The sequence below is a fragment of the Leptodactylus fuscus genome, chromosome 11 (genome assembly GCF_031893055.1).
Source record: "Leptodactylus fuscus isolate aLepFus1 chromosome 11, aLepFus1.hap2, whole genome shotgun sequence".
Lineage (NCBI taxonomy): Eukaryota > Metazoa > Chordata > Amphibia > Anura > Leptodactylidae > Leptodactylus > Leptodactylus fuscus.
The window spans coordinates 32,223,982-32,243,866 of NC_134275.1; the positions used below are offsets into that span (position 1 = coordinate 32,223,982).

General features: G+C 33.8%; 1 protein-coding gene across 1 annotated transcript in view; it reads left to right on the top strand.

Annotated features, from left to right (window-relative positions):
- Positions 1–3,188: 3,188 nt before the first annotated feature.
- LMX1B (LIM homeobox transcription factor 1 beta) overlaps positions 3,189–19,885 on the top strand; it is a 125,581-nt gene continuing 108,884 nt past the window's right edge. The window contains exons 1-2 of the mRNA XM_075260202.1: positions 3,189–3,776; positions 6,083–6,269. Of these exons, the coding sequence (XP_075116303.1) occupies positions 3,638–3,776; positions 6,083–6,269 (326 nt within the window). The 5' untranslated portion in view covers positions 3,189–3,637. The remainder of the gene's footprint in view (positions 3,777–6,082; positions 6,270–19,885) is intronic.

Here is a 19,885-nt window from a genome sequence, read left to right on the forward strand (position 1 = left end):
ACCCTATGGCAAAAAATTCCTCCAGCTAACCTGCTAAAGAAGGTCCCAGGAGAAGCCACTTATAGGATGACTTACATGGGATTGATCCTTCCATATAAGACAATGGACAAACACCGAAACTAAAACCTATAATTAGTCCAAAGGAGCAAATACCCCCCCCCCCCTCCAGCCCCCTGTTATTACAGCCCAGTCATTGGGCTCCCTGGTATTCCTAGCAGCTCACCATATATTACATAAGAATAATATTGTAAATAAATAATAGAGAGGATATTGCACGTGTACTGCGACATTAGCAGGTTGTTCTGCGACATTGTCAGGCTCTGTCCTCATAGAGATTTGGTTTGTTCTGGCTTTTCCTACTCATGATCCTTATTCTTAGGCTGGAAGCTTTAGATTTCAGAGTCCCTTTAAAATAAATCTGTAACACCTTAAAGTGGTTAGACACTTGCTGGGGTGGATGTCTGATCAATAACTGATGATGAAAAGGGATTTTCTGGGGAAGCTTTTTAACCCTCTCTGTTGTGGGATGAGATGTCCGACTGTGCCAAATCTATAAGACACCCCATTCACCCCTTCTTGTGCAAATGTCCCCACCCTGGGGACATAGAAGACATCCTAGAATCTTATCATTTAAAGGGGACAAGTCTGTGTCTTATATATTTTTACATTTTAATTTGTGTGTGTGTGTGTGTGTGTGTGTATGTATGTATGTATATATATATATATATATATATATATATATATATATATATATATAGTATATATGTACGCACAAACATTTTATAAACATCTACTCTATATTATGCTACACTATCTATGCTATATTAATATTTTAGTAGTTATATATTTTAATATAAAAAATTTTATTTCTATTTCTTTACAAAACTATGTCTAGAATTCAACAATATTCACAAATATATAATATATTGCATTCTCAAAAGTATAAACCAAATTGTAAAACAATATATTACAAATCCTACAACAATATAGCCAATTTATAATGTATATCTATATATTATTATTATTATTATTATAATAAAATATTATTTTATTGTATTATTATTCTATAATTTTTTTAAACAATTATTCTTTTTTTACTTTGAATATTTTGGTTTATTTAAATACCATAAAATATTTGGTCATTTTTAGTTTATTCCCTATAAAACACAAAAAAATAGGATTTGCTAAATCTTCCTAGTTTACAGAAACAATGTAATTCTCCTGCTTTTCTTCTAGGGTGACTTTTGTATATACTTGCTGTGCTTTGCATATATTATTGCGCCTTGGTAACATGGAAGGAGTCTTATCTGTATTCGGTGGCTGAGATAAACAGTGCAATATGAAATGCAGCCATATCTGAGTGTGGGATCTTGAGGACATCTCAGGGAGCAGGATATTACAGCAGCATTGTGGATTATTATTTGCTGTGTATTATCAGCTCTGATCACCAGGTGCACATGGGGAGGTCACACAATTTTGCAGCTTTTGTGCACCACACAATGAGGACACACTTCTTCCCCTGCCCATATAATAGATCAGTGTCCCCAGCTCAAAATAAAGACAATCTCATCATTTAACACTCCCATTGTTATTCGTTAAGAAAAATCTATCACAAGCCACAATCTCCCTCCCCCTAAAAATAAAACAAACAAAAAAACCCCACAAATTCTGAAATCTATAAATTAACAATTATTTTTAGAAAAATGAAATTCTAATAAATGTAAAACATATTGAAAAAATACACTTTTCCAAGTGTTAACGGAGTAGGGTGTCTATGTATATATATATATATATATATATATATATATATATATATATATTTTTTTTTTTTTTTTGCTAAATGCAGGAAATGCACAATCCTACAATATAGATGAATTTTACGAATATACATGTAGACATAGACGACAGATAGACACACATGGATACAGTAGGATTCTACAGAGGCATATATGCATATATATTGTCGACAGTTGGATTGAAAGATAATATATATATATATATATATATATATATACTGTAGATATTCATGGGTAGTAAAGGATGACTAGGATGATAGATAGATAGATAGATAGATAGATAGATAGATAGATAGATAGATAGATAGATAGAAAGAAAGAAAGACAGACAGACAGACAGACAGACAGACAGACAGACAGACAGATAGATAGATAGATAGATAGATAGATAGATAGGGAAGATAATATAGAAAAATGGAAACATTCTGTAGATAGATGGATAGATTAGAAAGCTGATATAGATGTAAACACATACTGTAGAAATTTATGGATAGATAGATAGATAGATCAACAGAAATATAGATGATAGATAATTGATAGATATATCAACAGAAAGATAGATAGATGATAGATAACAGATAGATAAACAGAAAGAAAGAAAGAAAGAAAGAAAGAAAGAAAGAAAGAAAGAAAGAAAGAAAGATAGAGTGAGTAGTCGGATACATTGTTATGGATAGATTGGATATACACTATAGAAAGATAGAAACATATTTACTGTAGATACATTGATAGAATAGATGAATGGACAGTGTAGATATAGAGATTGATAAATGAGATATATACTTCACATACATGGATATATACATAGATAGACTGATACATTCTATTTTTGCAGGCTGTATTTGGCATACAGAGCCTGCCCCTTTGCCCCTTAACTAACCCCTATCCCTCCCCCATACCCACTGATATATATATATATATATATATATATATATATATATATATATATATAGTATTTACTACATGGATACAATATAAAAGAATGAAGCAGTCATGGCTACATACCCCATATTCGCAGGTGTCCATAAGAACATTTATCAGCTACATAAAATACCTCATTTCAGCCATAAAGAAACAGGCTGGGCACCTTGGCTATATTGACTCAGGTGTCAGGACTCTTTATTTTTAATTATAACCTGCCCTTTTTTAATTCCTTGGCAGAAAAAAAAAGAAAAGGGGGGCATTAGAATCCAGGAATAAGGGTTTGCTCCCCCTACCCCTTACCCCCTCCCCCTTGTGAAGTTATTGGGAAGGGATAGGACTGAGAAGTCTGGCACTACTTCATGAGCAGAAGGAGCCGCATCACCAGCGCGGAGGGATACACAATAGAGTTCAAATGTCAGCAAGTTTGTAGAAAGAGTGAGAGAGAGGAGGTGACTGGGTGGAGTATCCATCCGCTGAGCAATCCCTGCTGTATGCTGCTCTGCAGGACTGTGCATGGCACACAGGCTCAGGCTGTCTCTCTCTGGACATCCTACACAGGCTCTTCCCTGGGATCTGTCACCCCCTCCCCTTCCACCCTGGCTTTTAGAGAGCACTTCTGCCACTCACCCCATAACCTCTCACTCTACCCCCTGCACCCTTGGATCTCTCCCCCCTCTCCCTCTGTACACAGGCAGGTGATCCCATCTGCCCCCCTCTTTGTGTTGTGTATGCAGCTCCTGTGGATCCTTCTTCTTCTTCAGTCATGATCATCTGAACACCCTCCATCCATCCATGCAGGATCTGGGACAAGGAAACTTCTCCTTCCAGGCTCGTTGAACTTATTGTCAAGTTGACTCTCTTACTAGTATTATTCTTATTTTGCTGCTTGAAGTATCATCATCATCATCACCATCCTCATGGATATAGCAACAGGTCCTGAGTCCTTGGAGAGGTGCTTTAACAGGGGGCAGAGTGACTGTGCCAAGATGCTGGACAATATTAAAATGGAAGATCACCCACTCAGGGCTGGCACTGCCACGCTAGGAGTATTGCTGGGTAAGTGCTTGTCCTCTATAGACTGTGCAGAAGTTTACTACTGCTTCTAATATTATACAGTGGGTATAAACCCCCTGCCCTGGCAGACCCTAAAATCTGCCCAACATGAGATCAGGAAGTGACATTAGGATATCTGATGCATCATTATATTACAACTATGACTGGGGCTCATGTACAGGTTCCAGCTTTGGCACTATATATATATATATATATATATATATATATATATATATATATATATATATATACTATCCAGGGTAATAGAGTAAAGATGTAGCAGTGCTGAGGGTGTTATTTGGGTGAGCTGGTTGTGATCATATCGGTTTGTAATCTCTAGTTGTTACCTAATCTGCAGAGAATTAAGTCAGGAAGACAACTCAGAAAAGGAAATTCAGCTCTGCTACATCTGTAGAGAAAAAGAGGATAGAAATGTAGAAAAGCACAAAAATAAGTATATATTACACTAGGATACTATATACTGGCAATGCAAAGATCACTACTAATAATACTATTACTACTACAACTACTTATACTACTATTAGTGCTATCACTACTTCTACTTAGAATACAATGTATTAATATACAATATATTATCATAAATAACACGTCTACAAGTGTCAGTCATGTGCTGCATAGTACTGGTGACAGCAAAGTATATATATATAATATAGTATATAACGTGATAATATAATAAATATGTAATGTACAGTATTGGTAGTGGATGTAGTTTAGTATGATAGGAGTAACTATACACCAAGTAGTGGCATTGGCTTTCATATCTATCTATCTATCTATCTATCTATCTATCTATCTATCGTATTAATATCTATCTTATCATTCTAATATATATATATATATATACATATATATATATATATATATATATATATATATATATATATATATTTATTATTGTAAATTAGCATTCAGTCATGTATTGTACTCTATGTATATCGTATACAGGATTCCACTTTGAAAGTATTAATCATTTCTGAAGTCTGAAGTTTAGGGCTAAAGTTGCCATTACAATTCTTGTAAAGATTAGTAAAGAAACAGATTTGCTACATGAATAATAATTGACACCCTTGTGCCCTCCAATGTATTGATATCACAGTGGCAGGGGTATTATATGATATATTTGTAGTGGATTCGGGCTCAGTATACAGTGTAGGATTTGCAGATCATAGAAATGTATCTATATAGTGTAACATAAATGATATACAGGAATGTGTAATAATCAGTGAGAGGCTCTGTAATATATAGTAAAGGCCTGGGGATAGAGATAGGTTTATATGTTCTGTTATATACTCCCATATAGGTGCAAATATGAATTTATTCCCGGAAAAGTAACAAGATGTACACGTTTAATTACATTTTTTGTATATATATATATATATATATATATATATATATATATATATATACACATATAGTATGTATATATATATATATATATATATATATATATATATATATAACACACACACACAAGAAGACTAAAAGAATTTAATCACTTGTGGTTAAAGTGCTCACTATCTGCGAGTAAATGAATTATCTGACTATCTATCTACCTATAGCTATCATCTATTTATATCTCATATCTATCTATCTATCTATCTATCTATCTATCTATCTATCATCTATCATCTATCTATTTATAGTAATAAGTGTACTAGACATCTGCCATTATTTTTACCTTACATGTGTGCAGTGACCCTCATCACCATCATGTACTAGTATGTGATATATACATTATATATCTCCTTATCCCCAGCGTGTAATATTCTGATTATTACCCACACATATAGCATGTGATGTGTGTGCAGTGTGGGGATATTTACTCAGTTTTATAATGTTGATGTATTAATATGATGTGCACGATGCACTTGATTCGCTTTGATCACAGGTTTACAATCTTCTGTGCCCATCATGTGAACTTATAATATGTATTCGGTGTGCTTATATCTATCTGTGACCTATGAAATAATATTTGGACTCATATTTTTTTACATTTGTGCAGTATCTACATAATATATGCTATGTGTTGAAAATGTAACCCAGAATAATTGACATGGGTATTTTTTTCATCATGTCTGTGATCATCATCATATGCTTTATATATTGATAGCCCATATGTGTATATCTCTTTTATTGTATCACCATGTGAATATGTACACACATAGACACATATAATATATATATATATATATATATATATATATATATATATATATATATATATATATATATATATCCATACATAGTGACTATTACAAAATTGTAATGATGTGTTTTGTGCCCCCCAGGCTCAGAGTGCCAGCACCAGGCAGTATGTGAGGGCTGCCAGAGACCCATCTCAGACCGCTTTCTGATGAGAGTCAATGAATCCTCCTGGCATGAGGAGTGTTTGCAGTGTACAGTGTGTCAGCAGCCTCTCACCACCAGCTGCTACTTCCGGGACAGAAAGCTCTTCTGCAAGCAGGACTACCAACAGTAAGGACCTCTCTGCCCATATATACTCTGCATAGTGTGCAATAACCATATAACACTTTGCCCATATATACTGTGCTATAGCCATATAATACTGTGCTCATGTATACTGTACATACTGTACTATAACGAAATCTCTCTGCCCATACATACTGTACATACTGTGCTATAACCAAATAATTCTCTGCCCATATATACCGTACATTCTGTGCCATAGCATATATACATAAATATGTATATACTTAGTGATATTTTTAAAAAGTACAACAACTCTCCATCCATATTGGTTTATGTCCTTATATACAATTCCAATCCGGCCTGCCCATATATACCTACATGATAAAACTATTCCCCTATTTATACACTGTGTCATTACCTGCCCCAGACATAAAACCTTATTCAAGCCTCATAATTTGCCCATATTTCTACACATGACTATATTTACCAGCCTTTTATATACTTTCCACTTGACTTTCCTTCACTGAGCACAGAAGTCTCTCCTGATCCCATCACTATGCAGAGGCAGTAAAGTATCATCACTTCTCTACCTATATCTAGATCTCTATTTATTCACATGTCATATGGAATAACACAAGCAAGTGCATTAACTAGTCATGTGATCTGTTGGCTACCTCTGCTTACTGAGGGCAACCTAGCTCATGGCAATGATAGGGAAGGAGCCTGATCTCCCAGATAAACACTGGCCATTGTTCTATGGAGGTGAATCATCCATATACACTTATTTGTTCACCTGCAAACTAAAAGTAGGCTGGAAGTGTCTTAGCATATGTACATATATGAGATGTAGATAGGAGATGGATGGATGGATGGATAGATAGATAGATAGATAGATAGATAGATAGATAGATAGATTGAATTGCACTCTATACATTGGATCTAAGGGTTAGTATGATCAGAACAATGTTACCTTTGGAAGGAAATCATGGTGATAATAATAATGTGATCACACCTGCTCTGCCATTGTTTGCTCATTAAATAATCCTGTAACCACACAAGTATAAGGAGAAGAAAAATAAGATCCGTCTTGTACAAGGAAAAGATCTGGTATTAACATAGGAAGTCATATCCATGGAATCAGAACTATTGTAATCCTCATGTATAGCATGCTAGGAGGGGTTAGTTCTGATCTAGTATGGATGGATTATATATATATATATATATATATATATATATATATATATATATATATATATATATATATATATTCATTCCATCTTTTGTTTTATATATTATATTTGTGTTATATATATATATATATATATATATTAATCATAATATGTATATGCAGAATATAAATAGATATATGATTTACGTATATTGCCTATGTATCTATCTATTAAGGTTTATACGTGATGTAGGATATAATATATTAAATATGATTATGCATTATATGCTATGATACAGATTATGTCTAGTACTATTATACAGAGATTGCAGATTATGTATAGTACGATTATACAGATTATATATAGTACTATTATACAGATTATGTACAGTACTATTATACAGAGATTGCAGATTATGTATGGTACTATTATACAGATTATGTCTAGTACTATTATGCAGATTATGTATAGTACTATTATACAGAGATTACAGATTATGCATAGTACTATTATACAGAGATTGCAGTATTATTTGGAAGGACCGGGGTACATAATAATATTGTAGTGATGACTATATCTCCAGATATATTTTTCCCATAGTTGTAAATCTGTACATTTTCCTATAAGATCCAGTGACTAGCTGAGGCCTCTTTTGTCCTGGCTATGTCTCGGTATTCGGCCCTGCAGTGTATAATATATATATATATATATATATATAATGTATATATTCTAGTATCTGGGGACTACAAGCCATTGCTTTCTCTATGATATAATATTCCTATCCCCGGCCCAATCATGGAGCTAATTACCGTATTTATTGTAGTTGTGTCCCTCTTAATAATATATAACGCCTAATTACCGCACGCGGCTTTGCTGTGCCCTGGCTCCTATACTGCCCCCGGTAAATATGACAGACTTCTGTGACTTGTAGTGTGACTTGACACTTATCCCCCTGTACATTACATTTTCCGTCTATTTTACGACATTATAATCTTTTGCTATAGAAATTCATCTCACTTTGTAAAATGTCGCCGGGACTGATCCTCACTTGTAGGTTTTCCATTGCGATATATTTGGATTTCTTCTAAATTTTTGCGACTTTTACACTTGCGACACAAGTGCGACTTTTTTTGCCAGGAATGTGCGTGTGTAAATGGGTGTCTATTACTAGTCAGGGCTCCGCAGGGCAGGACACCAGTTTAACCCTTTGCGCCTGAGACTCTGCAAATTCCTCTTCAGCTTTTATTTGGGTTTGGCCACTATCGGGTTACTGTACAGTGTCGTAGTCGGGTAGTAACCCAAACATGATGAGAGAGGGGTGGTGGGGGGTGAGGGTCTCTTCAATGTGCTCTCCATGCTTGTCAGGAGAATTTAGAGGCTCTTTGTGTAGTGGGGTGCACACAGCTACTTCAATCACTCAGACATAATAAGTCTCTGCTAGAAGTCTGCATAGACACAAAGAGAAACATCTATTGCTTTGCATCAGTCTTTGTCAGGCAGCTCCCATACAGGCCTATAGCCATTCCTAGCAACCTACAGCATGAAAGTCTTCTCCCTGGTAACCTGGACCCAGACTTATAGCCCACATACTGCTGACTGCAGCCATTCTCCAGCTAACAACTGCTTGGGGACCTGGATTCATTTCTTTTCTTTACTTGGACCCTATGAAATGTAACAATTAATATGATCCCATTTTTGTTATTAGGACAAACATCTAATTATTTGCAAAATGGGACAAATTAGCAGGATAATAGGTTTCTAGTCAGGGCACAGAAAGGAAATCTGCTTGTTCTAAAAATATAGATTTTGATTTTCATTTTTAATATATTTTTTTGCAAATAATTATTAATTATTATTATATGAAAATGTTTCCCTTTTTGTCATAGTAACTAAATATAGCAATAGCGTATTAAGGTGTGACATGGTCAGTGTGTGACAATGTATTTTTCTATAGATTAAACTAACTAGACACAATAGGATATAAAATGATATGAAATAATATTAATCTTTGTTAGAATAGTATCATCATCGCTCTTGACATTGTGCAAAGTTTTATTACATTTTCTTATATCATATTTTATCAAACTATATTTTATTACATTGAAATAATTATATTGTATTCTATTATATATATTCATATAAATAATAATAATAATAATAATAATATTTTTAGATTATTATTATTATTATTATTATTATTGTTATTATTATTCTATTATATTTTTTTTATAATATTTTAGATTATATTATCATTAAAGCCGCCTTTGTCATTGGGTATGCCTCATCTGTGCTTTGTGATTGAATTCTGATTTACTTACCTGTATTGCTATGTAAAGCCACAAATAATACACTGCACTGTGAATTATGGTTTTAGTCTATTACACTTGTCTATCTCAGCTCTGCTACATCTGTCTATTGATATCCTATAGTACATGATATTATTGCCATTCTTAGTGTGGTAGCTGTTTAGCTGCTAAGTGTACATTTCAGCTCTGGCTGGCAGGGGATGGGTTAAGCATTGTCCCCCGTTTAGGACAAGTGGGACCCTGTTGAGGTATTCATGCTTACTGGCAATTAAGAGAGATATCTCCTTGTAAAGTATTGTTGTATCACAGCACCTGGTGTGACTGGACATGGGGACCTGCTGTGGGGCTGTCACCATGAACCGTCACTACCAGGCCTTAATGGCAAGATATATGGGAAGAAGCCTTAAGTCTCATTCTTGGAAGTTTATTGTAGGCATTTATTTCTAATTCTGATAGAATACTTGTTGCTTCCCCTGATGTGGTTGACAATGTCTTGTAAGATTTGGTGAAGCATAAAGGGATATGCAAGATGTTGGCATTGCAATTCTCTTGCTGTTCTGTAATGGCACAAAATATTCAGATTATCTATCTATCTATCTATCTATCTATCTATCTATCTATCCATCCATCCATCGATCGATCTGCCTGTTTATGTCTCTATTTCATGTGTATTTTGTAAGAATTGGTGACACATCAAGGGACACTGACAATGTCTACATTTCAACTCTGTTGCTGTTATTGTAATTTTCTTCTTCTTTTTATAATGGTTCTATCTATCTATCTATCTATCTATCTATCTATCTATCATCTATCTATCTATCTATCTATCTATCTATCTATCTATCTATCCAGCTATCTATAGCTCTCTCTATATCTCTATCTATCTTCTTATAGACCTGTTCAAAACAGATAGACGAATGCATTTATTTTATGTATGGCCTTCTTGTTCTGTATATTACTATGATTTTATAGTATATAGCTCCATCGTCTGGCATAGCGCTGTACATTGTAAAACAAAAACTTCCATGTGACTCATTTGCAAGAACACACACATAAAGCCAATGCGGCATACAAATAATACCATACCAGAGGAAATGCAGGGTAAACTAGATGTATCAGGCTGGGGCCCTGCCCAGTTAGGTTTATGGGCTATAAGGAATACATTGTAAAGTGTGCACAATTGTACATATACAAATTACATTCAGCACCTTCTGCAGGTACATATTAGTCTATCATGTCACTTATTTATAACCGCATTATATATTTTTTTTTATTGAGTCAAGACTTTATGTGTACTGAAGTAGTTGCAAAAATTATTAATGTATTATAATTGTAATGTATGTATGTACACACATCATCCTACATATGCAGATATATACTTGTTTAGACACACAGATAGATATACTGTATACTCATACCTACATATACAGCCACACAGATATGCAGAAATATTCACTCACACACACTCCGAAATATATCTACACACATACACACATTCCTATATATCCAGGTATACATATATATATATATATATATGTATACCTGGATACATATATATATATATATATATATATATATATATATATATGTACTGAAATTTCCCCATTGTGGGACTATTAAAGGAATATCTTATCATATATATATATATATATATATATATATATATATATATATATATATATGAATACGTACACATATCAACACACATATGGAGAACACACACACCTATATATACAGATATATACTTATGTAGACACAGAAGCATACCTATACCTACATCCATACACATATACAGAAATACACAGAGATATAGACTTGGATACACAGACACACACATGCACATACCGATATACCATACTGTACACAAACACACACACAACCAAACATCTTCTGTACACACATACTCAGCATACATACATCATGCGTAGTGCAGTTGTACCCAGACTTTATATTGTTTTCATTGATAGTAATGATAAAGACATTCCAGGCTCAGCCAATTTTTTTTTATATCAATCTGTATCAGTGGTCGAGGGATTATGTAGGCAGTAATAAAAATAATCAGACTCCAGGCCGCAGAATCTGTATGTAATTTTCAATACAGGATGACTTGCAGCTTGGGAAGTTTTCTGCTCCACATCTCCTATTCTACTACAGCACTCACAACCTCCTTCATTAAAAATTCCATAATTTTCTATAATATTTGTCATAGGGTAAGGCGATATGTGGCTTCTCCCTAGGAATCCTTGCTTATTAGTAAAGGTTTACTATACATACACTATATTTCTAAAATCCAATTAATCTCATGGACTATAGCCTCTGCAGTAACAGTATGATATAGGATATCATACTATCACACTTGTTAGGAGTGTTAGGTTATATGGAATAATTAATATTCCAATACTAAATAAATAATTCATAAATACAACATTCTAAATTATAAGAAATAAAAACTATATTATATTAAGGATATAAAAATACTGATATGACAATAAATAAAAACTCCATAAAATAAATATTATACTAAGGATATACTTATATATAAAATCTACATCTAATGGGTTCACTTCACAATGATGTTTAGTAATCACAATGCTAACTAGAACAATTGTAATACTATAGTAAGATGCTGCAATTTATTTTTTATTATTTATTTAATATATACAGTATATATATTTTTGGTTTTTTTGGGCATGCTTTCAAAAAATCGTAATATCTGGCCATAAACTTGAAACTGAATGATTATTTTATGTTGCCATGTTTTAAGTTTCATTGTATGTACAAAGGAAAGGTTTAGTAAAATGTAATAATAATAATAATAATAATAATAATAATAATAATAATAATAATAAATGCCTAAAATAAGAAAAAAAAAATCAACATGAAGGGAAATATTTTATTTTTGATACAATGTTAGTGGATGAGTAAAATTACCAGGTGTCCCAAGTCTCAGTTTAGTCCAATAAACAGGCAGTCCTAGGCCCGCCCCAGCAGAGGGCTATGTAGTGTAAGTAAGGCCTCGTCCTGCGTAAGGATCTTATTATCCTATTAAGAAAAAATGATACTTATAATGGGAAACTTTTCTGCATTTAGTAGGATAAGATGTGTAAGATTTGCTGTGACATATGTCTGTTACTTGTATCACATGCACCCCATACGGGCCTAATACTACCACCATTTATATTCCTGGGGTAAACTGTAGAGTTTACCTTCCTATTAGAAGATTGTTTACCATGAGATATTTATGTAGTGTCAAATACTTTTCTTAAGACTCAGTACTCGTTTAGCTTTGACCATAATCGCTCACCAGAGAGATGCTGGCGGATGACCTTGACGCATTTTCAACACGTTTTTTTTGGGGGGCGCATATTTTGGAATGAAGTTGATCTGACCCATCTGTACATGGAGCACAGCAATCTTGCGTGCGCCAAAAATCTGTCTTCAGATGTTTTCTGAGAAGGTGCGGCATGAGAAAATGCAGGTTTAATAAACAGACGCACAGAGAAGTCATTTTTCCTTGCATCAATTTAGCGCTAAAATCCCTTTTTTGTGGTACCCAATACATGGCCCTCGCTAAGACTAAGTATTTCGAGGCAAGTATTTAACTGCTCAGACTATTGATATTTAATCCTTTATTTTTATTTTTTTTTAATTTTTATTGAAACTTTTAATCCTACAAATAAATTTCCGGGAAAACTATGTCCTAACTAACCAACCTAGGGATGGTTTATCCATAATTATTTATTTATTCATAAATATATTTGAATAATTTGAAGATTAAATAAAGTAATTAAAAATATTCATAAAAAATGTAATACTGTAAATATAAATATATGTTTAAAAAAATTAGTATTTTTCTATTGTCTACTGTCGGTAATCTTCTCTGTAAGATAAATAAGTAGAAGGTAGTAAAATATTTAATGAGTGTCTATAATCTTCGCCTAACCTGTTGTAAAGTAGAGATACATTGTTTAATCTGGAGATTTATTCTTCTGTGGTTTCTAAATGAACAACTATGATAGAAAAGACAATGGAGAACAATAGTAATTACCTGAAATATTAAAAATGATGGCGGCTGCCATTAAGATGTGATTATCAGTGTCAGTGTAATAAGAGTGTGGGCCCGGCTCGCCACATAGACATTATCAATAAAAAAGACCACATGGACTTAACTCTTCGCACACCTACACACTCTCCTCTGTGTCAACACTAAACTATTTGTTTGAAATCGCTTCCAGCAAAGAGAACATATGTGTAAAAGCACACAACGCGAACCACATGCACCATACACATAAGCACATAACACATAATAGCCCTCCTATATTAGGTCAGCCTTACAAGCGAACAAATACCCTACCCTACATTACCCTAATAGTTTACATGACCACTACTTACAAAATGAAATGGCTCATTTATATATGGAACACCTGTCAGTGACTCATAGGATGAGGGTACGAGATTTCAACAGCCATAATAAGGCCGCAGATGCAGTTCTGGTAGGCCTCACGTGGTCCCTAAGCTTCACGTCAGGCCCGCCAGAGTCCCTAATCTTGAACATCATAAAAATGATGTTTAAAAAAATAACAAAAAGAATAAAAAAGCTAAAGAAATAATAGAAGAAAACATTGCCTAGTCATGTTACAGCAATACTTGAACAGTACATTGGCCTCCTACATTGGGGGAAAGATTTGGCTACTTTCAGAAATACTGACCCTCAAGGTAACAAAGCAAAATAATACAACATATAATTAGTAGGCAAAATATGGTAGCAAGTGGACTAAGTGCCAATACGTAAAACATAAAAGAGAGACGTCAATAGATCTGGGTAGTAGTAGGGGTACTATAACTTGTAGTCTAGGTATAGTAGCATAATATAGTAATGACATTATAACTACTAGTAGTATAGTAATAGTAGTGGTAATATAACTACTAATATATTATAGTAGTGATACTATAACTGCCTGTAGTATATTCCACCATAACTACTACTAGTGTAGTATAGTAGTGTTAAATTAACACTACTATACTACACTAGTAGTAGTTATGGTGTAATATACTACAGGCAGTTCTAGTAATACTACTATAATACACTAGTAGTAGTTATGGTGGAATATACTACAGGCAGTTATATTAACACTGTTAATATAACTGCCTGTAGTATATTCCACCATAACTGCTACTAGTATATTATAGTAGTGTTACTATAACTCCCTGTAGTATATTACACCATAACTACTACTAGTATATTATAGTAGTGATACTATAACTTCTTGTAGTATATTCCACCATAACTACTACTAGTATATTATAGTAATGATACTATAACTTCCTGTAGTATATTCCACCATAACTACTACTAGTATATTATAGTAGTGTTACTATAACTGCCTGTAGTATATTACAACATAACTACTACTAGTATATTATAGTAGTGTTACTATAACTGCCTGTAGTATATTACACCATAACTACTGCTAGTATAGTAGTAACACTATAACTTCTACTCATATAATATAGTATAGTTTGGTGTAGAATAATAGTGATACAATAATTATAAGGTAGAATATTTTATAGAAGTGATACTATAACTGCTACTAGTATATTTTAGTATGGTGTAGTATAGTAATATTACGATAACAAGTACTAGTATAGTATAGTTTAGTATAGTAGTGATACTATAACTAGTACTCGTATAGAAAAATAGTGATATTATAACTACTACTAATATAGTATAAAATTGATACTATAATTACTACTAGTATAGTATGGTATAATGTACTATAGATAAGTATAGTAGTGATACTATAAATACTACTAGTATAACATAATATAGTACAGAAATAGTAGTGGTACCAGACTACTGCTAGTACAGTGTAATAGTGATACCATAACTACTACTAGTATAATAGTGATACTATAACTGTCTCTATTAAATTATACCATAACTACTGCTAGTATAATAGTGATACTATAACTGTCTGTAGTATATTATACCATAACTACTATTAGTATAATAGTGATACTATAACTACTACTAGTATAATAGTGATACTATAACTACTACTATTATAATAGTGATACTATAACTGTCTGTAGTATATTATACCATAACTACTACTAGTATAATAGTGATACTATAACTACTACTAGTATAATAGTGATACTATAACTGTCTGTAGTATATTATACTATAACTACTACTAGTATAATAGTGATACTATAACTACTACTAGTATAATACTGATACACTAACTACTACTAGTATAATAGTGATACTATAACTGTCTCTAGTAAATTATACCATAACTACTACTAGTATAATAGTGATACTATAACTACTATTATAATAATATTGATACTATAACGACTACAACTATTACTAAGAGTAATAATTATACATATAGTACCATAACTATACCATACCAGTCCCGTCTCATGCCTGACTGCATTATAAAGGGTGAAATATTCCAAGCAGTTACATTGACAAGATTACAGTACAGCCATAGTGAAATCTATCAGCAATGGAGTTCCCAACTATACACTTTTGCAACAAAGGGAATTCTGGTTTTATAGGCACACCCTTCATTGTGTGCAATACATTTCATAATAGGCAATAATAATCCTAAAACAAGAGGAAGTAAATTGGAGTTCTGTAGGTTTTCATTATATAATAAAAAGCAAATGGATTGGTTAGAGCTGAGCATAGACACAGCTGACGCGAGCTGACAGTTGTCTCCCATCTATAGCCAGCCTGGAAGGGTTGTTTGCTTTGGAAATCCCTTTTTATTACAAGGGTCTCCCAACAATAATATCATCAAGGGTGTCCTGCAGTTGGTACCTCCTAGGGGGAGGCAAAAAGTGTTTTATTTCTCTGTAGTGCCACCGTGAGGAAATTATAACATAGTTCCTACTGATCTCAGTGGGCTACCCAAGTGGTAAATGGGCAGAGATATTCCTCATAGCCCCCTGCCAATAAATGCTGTCCCTTAATGGAAGACGGTCTTCATTAACCAAAGCTGGCCAAACAATTTACATATCTGTTGGCCGATAGCTATACATCTGTTCTTCCCATCCCATAATTGCCCGAGAGGGGATGCACTTTGAACAGGTACTATTAGTATAGCATAGTATAATGTACTATACATAGGTATAGTAGTGATACAATAAATACTACGAGTACAGCATAGTATGGGACAGAAATAGTAGTGATACCAGGCTACTGCTAGTATAGTATAATATTAATACTATAACTTCTACCAATATAGTATAATAAGGATACTATAACTACTACTAGTATAACAGTGATAATATAACTAGCACTAGTATAATAATGATACTATAACTACCACTAGTATAACAATGATACATTAATTACCACTAGTATAATAGTGATAATATAACTACTACTAGTATAATAGTGATAATATAACTACCACTAGTATAATAGTGATACTCTAACTACTACTAGTATAATAGTGATAATATAACTACTACTAGTATAATAATGATACTCTAACTACTACTAGTATAATAGTGATGCTCTAACTACTACTAGTAAAATAGTGATGCTCTAACTACTACTAGTATAATAGTGATACTATAACTACTACTAGTAAAATAGTGATGCTATAACTACTACTAGTATAATAATGATACTCTAACTACTACTAGTATAATAGTGATGCTCTAACTACTACTAGTAAAATAGTGATGCTATAACTACTACTAGTATAATAGTGATGCTCTAACTACTACTAGTATAATAGTGATACTATAACTACTGCTAGTAAAATAGTGATGCTATAACTACTACTAGTATAATAATGATACTCTAACTACTATTAGTATAATAGTGATGCTCTAACTACTACTAGTATAATAGTGATGCTATAACTACTACTAGTATAATAGTGATAATATAACTATCACTAGTATAATAGTGATGCTCTAACTACTACTAGTAAAATAGTGATGCTATAACTACTACTAGTATAATAGTGATACTATAACTATCACTAGTATAATAGTGATGCTATAACTACTACTAGTATAATAATGATACTATAACTACTGCTAGTATAATAGTGATACTATAACTACTACTAGTATAATAGTGATAATATAACTACTACTAGTATAATAGTGATGCTCTAACTACTACTAGTAAAATAGTGATGCTATAACTACTACTAGTATAATAGTGATAATATAACTATCACTAGTATAATAGTGATGCTATAACTACTACTAGCATAATAATGATACTATAACTACTGCTAGTATAATAGTGATAATATAACTACTACTAGTATAATAGTGATACTCTAACTACTACTAGTATAGTATACCGTAGTATAGTAGTGATACTATAACTATTACTAGTGCTTTTAGTACTAGTACTAGTTGGTACCACATACCTTTGGCGGCAGCTTATATCCCTTGAGAACAAACGGACTGGGCACGTTGATATCCACACATACACAGCGGACTCTCAACTAATAAATAACTAAAACATAACTTTTAATAATAACACTTAAAAACATACACTCTCTTGTCCACACATAAATCAACTCCACTAGTTGGATTCTCTAATGTATTCAGTCCAACTAAATTTATCGTTTGTAATCAAAATAAATGAAGCCTAAACAATGAGGCACACATCCTCTACAGATTGCTGCATTGTGGCAATGATTTCAACCTTGGTACACATCTGTCTGTATGTCCAAGTCTCTTTATCCCTATACCACTAGCAGTTTAAAGAGTTGTGTCAACCGCTATCTGCACTCAAATACATTTAGCTAAAGTTTGGGCAACAATGTAGCTACTGGCTGATCACTTATGAGGCTAAATGGCTGAGGGGTATTGTGTATACCGGTCAGCCACCCTCTAGCACTGCTTCCACTGATCTATTACTTTCAGCCGTACTTTGCAGCCTGCCTACATATAGAAGCTAGGAGTGCAGATCCTATTTACTAGTTAGTAACACTGTCTTATTCCTCTACGCGTTTCACCACCTTAGTGGATCATCAGGAGGCTAAATTATTGAAAATACAAGCGGCATTGATGTGCAGTGAAAACCGCAGTTCCCGGGGCCTTAGTGGTAGACCGGGGTCTACCACTAAGGCCCCGGGAACTGCGGTTTTCACTGCACATCAATGGTTCACATCAATGACTGTATTAATAATGATAATCTTCACTGGGCCAGTCTTATAAGTTTTATACCAGAAAACACACAGTGTTTTCACAGTGTCGAGCCCACACTGGTACCGGGGTACCAGTGTGGGCTCGACACTGTGAAAACACTGTGTGTTTTCTGGTATAAAACTTATAAGACTGGCCCAGTGAAGATTATTATTATTAATACAGTCATCATGAAATCGAGATGGCAATGCATTAAAGTGATAGCACTGACGGGGACAGGGAAATGAGCAGCTGCCAAAACTCCTGATGCTGTTCATCTCATGGGAACAAATAGACTGAAAGTAAAACTAGTAAGAATCTGACATGTCCGATTCATGCGTCCCCTGACACAGGCCATTGGGCAAGGGTCCGACAGCCTCCATAGACGTGGGTCATGTCAGCACATGCCACCAATACTGCCAAGATCCGACTGATATATCTAATGTCTTTTGGCAAAGTGACTACATTTCCATCCAGCCTTAACATCCTAGGTAAACATCACGCTTCCTACCATCAGGTCCGCCAGCTAGTAGACTTACCTACAACTAATTCTCATTACGCTCACAAACACAAACAGACCTAGCGCCTACACACAGACAGACAGACGCTCCAAAGGAGATACACACAGACACACATTGTCTTAAGGCTGGCGTCAAGAGGTGACATAGATATTAGAAGTGGTTAATTGTCTCTGCCGTGGTTTAACCCTTTCTCGTGAAAATACACTTCAAACACACAGGGCAATGTTCTCATGGCTTCATGGCTGGTTGCTGCACGTTAAGAGTCGGGGATCCTTCTCTCCATTAGTTGAGACATCTCCTTACAAAAGTGACAGCTGTAGTGTCTCTTGTCACTGGGATCCCATGTGGGAGTAAACATTACCCAATTAAAGATGCCATTGATATTAGATCACTGGGGGCCTCACATAGGAAAGCGTGCCATTCATTTATGTGTAAGGGTGCCGTTCATTGTATCGTCATATAAATGAGGTTCACTGTGACTCTGTGTG